General features: G+C 40.6%; 1 protein-coding gene across 1 annotated transcript in view; it reads left to right on the top strand.

The window, feature by feature from the left end:
* Positions 1-2,626: 2,626 nt before the first annotated feature.
* Positions 2,627-5,708, top strand: part of LOC135195104 (ras-responsive element-binding protein 1-like) — a 276,732-nt gene continuing 273,650 nt past the window's right edge. Inside the window, exon 1 of the mRNA XM_064221484.1 lies at positions 2,627-3,817. Within this exon, the coding sequence (XP_064077554.1) occupies positions 3,803-3,817 (15 nt within the window). The 5' untranslated portion in view covers positions 2,627-3,802. The remainder of the gene's footprint in view (positions 3,818-5,708) is intronic.

The raw sequence follows: 5,708 nt of genomic DNA on the forward strand, positions 1-5,708 counted from the left end.
CTTAATGCATTTAGCCATTTTTGAGAGCGCGATTTCACTGTTCTTTATCCAGTTGGGCTTATTTTCCTTTATGAAAATATTCATTTTTTTTTTTAGATATCTGACCCGTTAGTAGAGGGAAGCCGCTTATTGTATACAGGATACATTGTATACTATGATTTTTATGAAGCATCCTATCTTTTCCGAGTTTAATCACTTTATACTTTTTATTTTTCTTTCGTTCCTTCGGTATTTTCTCTCACCACTGTCCAGCTTCTTTAACTTGGATTTGTTCCAATTTTTAATTCTTAGTTATGGATTGTTTGTTTTGTTTGTTTGTATGGTGTTTTTGCGTTGCATGGAACTAGTGGTTATTCAGCAACGGGACCAACGGCTTTACGTGGCTTCCGAACCACGTCGAGAGTGAACTTCTGTCACCAGAAATACACATTTCTAACCCCTCAGTGGCATGCCCGAGAATCGAAATCGCGGCCACCGAAGTAGCGCGCCAACATCATATCGACCACGCCACTGAGACGATGAGTCTTACCTTGTCTTTCGGGGACACGATGGAATTGAAATTACGTTGTCTTTCTCAGCTGGCTTTACGCTGATGAAGATTACTATAAGTATAAAAATCCTTAAAATAACAAGACGTAGAAAAGGTATAAGTTCTTAAGAGCAGAAATACTTGCCGGATTGTTATTGCAAAAACACAAGACATTAAAGATAAGACTTATAAAAAGAAATGTAAGTTCTTAAAAGCAACAGTTCCAAGAGGAGAAGGCCATATTGCTTCAAAGAATGTATAGTTGTATGTAGTTAGTGATTTTCGTAAATCCTAATGTGATTATTTTTAAAGGCTGCTCTTATCATTTTTCCCGAATACCATTCACGCGGACTAAAGTTCTCTCTATTATTATTATTATTATTATTATTATTATTATTATTATTATTATTATTATTATTATTTTAGTTATTATTATTATTTATTATATCATTATCATTATCATCATCTTGTTCTAAGAGGTCCATAATAATAAAAAAAATGTTGAGAGTTCGTGTATAACTTTTAATTTTTATTTTTTTTTATTATTGTGGACTTCGTAGAACATTATATATACTGTCGCTATAGAGAGTTTTTCCCAATATTATTATATTATTATTATGTGTGTGTGTTCTTTATTTGTCATCCGCCATAGGCCATCTTTGCTTGCTCGGGTTACTAATTTTTTTTATGTTTAGCAATTCATACAAATAACCTCGGTTTGTTTGTTCGTTCACGCAGTAGATAACGATTGTGTGAGTTTAATTTTAACAACCAGAAAATATTTATACAGAGTTGAATGAGTTTCAGTGTGTACTGGACATACGCTCTAACCTTTCGTTAGCGAGAAGTGTCAGGAATAATAAAAACGCTGCCGAGTGATGTTAATTATACATGAAAGGAGAACTCTTTTAAGAGTTGCAGTTGGCTTTGAAATTTTTATGAATTGGCTTGCTAGAGTTGAGACGGAGAAAGCCCGAGTTAGTAATGTAATTAGATGAATATTTTCATGGCAATTTCTCGTTATAGTTTCGTTATTTAGTAATTTATGGAGTCATACATTGTATACATGTATATATATATATGACTGGTAAAAGTGTTCTGTAACAACAGAATTCCATCTAATAAAAGGAGCCCATAAAAACACCAAAATGTAGAGAGAAAAGTACTATATACCTGAAGAGAGAGACAGCAGTCTCTGAAATATAGTACTTTTCTCTCTACATTTTGGTGTTTTTATGGGCTCCTTTTATTAGATATATATATATATATATATATATATATATATATATATATATATATATATATATATATTATATATTATATACTATATTATATTATTCTATATTATATATATGTATGTATAGTTTTCCATTATATACAAAAGATAGACAGAAAGATATTTTATATTTTCGAGTCATCTCTTAGGTACCGGGGATCCTGGGCTAGGACTAGTGCATCTTCACAGACGGGTGTGTGTGATAGTCTCCCTCCTTCACACCGGACCAATGTTTACTGTTTGTTTTATTCAGGTTCACAGAGGAAATTGGCCACTTTGGGCTTCTACAGACTAGCGAGGAAATATTGCGCGTAACCATCTCGAGGAACGCCGTTCTTAATAAGGAAACGGAATGAAAAATGTAAGCCCTTTTTGGAGAAAGAAACGGCTCGGCCTGTGGCAACACCGCGATACCTTTTGCATCATGCATGTACACCTGGGCCGTGTTCAGAAGCCTTCTTTTGGTCCGGCCTTCGGCTTCGTTTTGTTGAGACTTCTCGAGATTCTGTGCTTTATTTATTAAACTTTTGCTGCTTTGTATAGCTGCATATTTTAATTCCCTTCGCTATATGTCCATAGAAGTTGGGTAGCGATTAGTTGTTTAGTATTTTGAGGGAAGTTTGTTCCTTGTTATTGATTCTTGGCCTCATGCGAGAGAGAGAGAAACCTCAGAACAACCGCCATGAACCTGTCGAAGGGGGTGAGAGTGCTAGAGAGAGAGAGAGAGAGAGGGAGAGCGGGAGAGGGGTGGGGGTCAGAAATGTGAGGGGAAAAACCCCCTCCACCATCCACTGGCCACAACGCTTCCCTTGTGCGGTGCCCTGCCACGGAATTATTAATCAGTGCGACAGCGTTTCCACGCGAATTTCGGCGCCCTAGATGTCACGGCGTTGAGGAGGAGAAGAGGCCGGCCCCTTCGTTGGAGGAGACGAATAGATAGAAGCACACCTCGATCCAGAACTTGGTGGTGGCGAGAGAGCGAGAATTGTGTGCGTGTGTGTGTGTGTCGCTTGATCGAATGAGACTCTCCCTGGCTCTTATTTATCCCTGTGCGCAGACTCCTGCAATCTCCCGTCACGCCGGCATCTGTATACTATGGAGGTCAAGAATCGCTAATGCGTAGCGTCTCCTCCTCCTGGCACAGGTGTGGCCGTGGATGTTCTCGTGGTGTTTCTGGCTCTCTGTGTGTATGTGTATGTGTTTGTGTGAGACACACTCGCAAAACACACACCTGATTCCGATCGTTTCGAACGACGCTTCTTCACAGAACTCGCGGTGACATCTGCGCAGGCCGCTGCTTTTGCTGCTGCATCTTCTTCTTCGAAGACGGAAACCCTCTCCTCGGGATGAACTAGGAATGGCGGCTGGATCCGGGAGATTTGGGCTTCTCCTCCTCCTCCTCTTCCTCGCTGCCGCCGACCGTCGGCGGTGATAAGCCCGCGTTATCGCGAGCGCCATGTTCTAGACCCATGTTCTCTTTTCTTCTCCGTTTCTGAGGGAGAGAGAGAGACGCCGTCGAGACTTTCTAACGTAGTACGAGAGAGAGAAAGCATTGCATTGTTCAAAGATGACGTCGAGTGCTACGGGAATCGTGTGCTACTATATGCTAGTGTTGGCGGACTTGGTGCTGATTTGGTTTATCGACTCATGTGGCCATTAGTGTCGTGATAACGCTCTCACACCACCACCACCACCACCACCACCAAAGGCGCAGCCACCAACAAACCTTGGCGTTGTAACCTAGTGACAATGAACGTTCAATACACGCGAATAACAACAACAATGTGGTTTTCGATCGACCGCCGCCATCCTCATCATCTCTTCGACCGTCTGTCCTTCTTAGGTCTAGTGGTGGCGTAGATCGTCGCGGGAAATAAGCAGCCTCTTCGATTCCCGGGTCGGTTTTTTTTTTTTCTCTCCTTCACCTTCGAAGATCATCATCATCACCATCTCCTTCTCCTTCTTCTTCTTGACGAGTTGGGTCGGACGAAGCCAACATGGCCAGAAGAAAAGTAAGTCCAAATTGAAATGCTTCTCAGAGCCTGCTCTTGGAAGCCTCGCACCTGACATCACCCAAATGCCTGCTGCACCAGCTCGCTCACTCACTCACTCCCTCTGTCTCTTTCTCTCTCTCACACACGCACGCCATATAGAGCTTACTGACGTGAATTAGCTACCATATGCATAACTATTTAAACGACCGTAGTTAGATATATAATATATATATATAGTGCTTCTCATAACCCTGGTCCTAACCAACATCACAGAGATGAAGGTACCCATTTTCTTTGGTTTATGTTTTCACAACAAACCAGCCAATGGTGGTTGCGTGTCGACCCGGGAATGCTGGAGGTTTGTTGGGGGTAAAGGGGGTTGGCATAGGGGGGACAGTTGTAGTAAGGGGGTGGGGTGGAGTGTTGATGCCACGTTGCTTGGTTTCCGATTTGTGATGAACAACATAACAGTGAGCTTGTTCGCACTTTGATGCACGAAGTGGGGAGGGTCTTGGCTTGGCTTGCCTTTGTTCATGCAGATGAAGAAATGAGCAAGAGTGCGTTTCTCTCTCTCTCTCTCTCTCTCTCTCTCTCTCTCTCTCTCTCTCACACACACACACACACACAGAACTGCGGAGGAAATTTCCAAGTGTCGTTGCCACAAAGGTTAAGGTCGGGTGTAATTGGTACAGTGATCGTTGATTAATTAACTGTTAATTAGAATTGCATAAGCCCTTCTTGTTTTTCTATGGATTCACTGTCGTCATTTAGCATAATATATGAAAATGATCTTAGCTTTTCAAGATTAATTACGTATTCATTGGGGAAGGTTATCGTAATGTTTATGTCTTACAAGTCTTTCGATACGTATTATTGTACATGTGCTTACTGTACAACACGCTTACATATACACACACATTTAGATAAACAGATGGATAAATAGATAGATAGACAGATTGTGTGTGTGTGTTCGTTTGCGTGTGCGTGTGTTAATATATGAAAATAACCCTAGCTTTTGAAAATTAATTACGTATTCATTGGGGAAGGTTATAGTAATGTTTATGTCTTACAAGTCTTTGGATACGTAAATATTTATTGTACACGTGCTTATTGTACAACACACTTACATATACACACACATTTAGATAAACAGATGGATAGATAGATAGATAGATAGACAGATTGTGTGTGTTTGTGTGTTAAATATTACACTTGTCAGTTCGTATTCACATTTTAATTGTACCTCTCAGGAAGGCCTCAGAAATTACTCTTGTGTTGGTCGCCCCTTTTGGGAACCATTCGTTTTTTAACCTTAAATTTCTTCCACTGAACGACTAATTTATCACTAAACTGCAAGTTCTCTCCCTCAGGAAAATAGATTTCAAATACCGACGTCAGCCCAAGTTGTCACACTTGCTGTATGCCAATGCCCTTATGCCCTAATCAAGTCCGCGTTAGGCTTCACCCACCGATACCTACGGACTTCTCGTAGGGTTGGAAGAGCCCGTGCGGGCACCAATATCCAGCTCAGTGTGACATACAACCAGTCACTGTTACTCAGAGGAAGTTGTGAGCTCAAGAGTTCACTACTTTCAGAACTTAATTCAGAATTGACTTGGAGGAACCATTGTCCACAAGCATAGGGTGACAGGTGGAGGTTATGAACACAAGAGTTTACAACTTTAGGTAGTCCATTATAGAATTGACCTATGATTTGGAAGGACTTTCATCCATGCTTCCTTGGACTTTGGGGTATGAGGTCAGCTGGATTCTCGTTACCCATTTATTTAGGGATTCGTTACTATAATTATCATTAATATTTTCCAATGAGAAAACATTCACGTTTGACTTGAAAAGGTATCTGACAAAATAGAATTCCCTTATGTAATAAAAAAAGAGGTTTATTTAA

The sequence above is a fragment of the Macrobrachium nipponense genome, chromosome 20, assembly GCF_015104395.2.
Source record: "Macrobrachium nipponense isolate FS-2020 chromosome 20, ASM1510439v2, whole genome shotgun sequence".
Lineage (NCBI taxonomy): Eukaryota > Metazoa > Arthropoda > Malacostraca > Decapoda > Palaemonidae > Macrobrachium > Macrobrachium nipponense.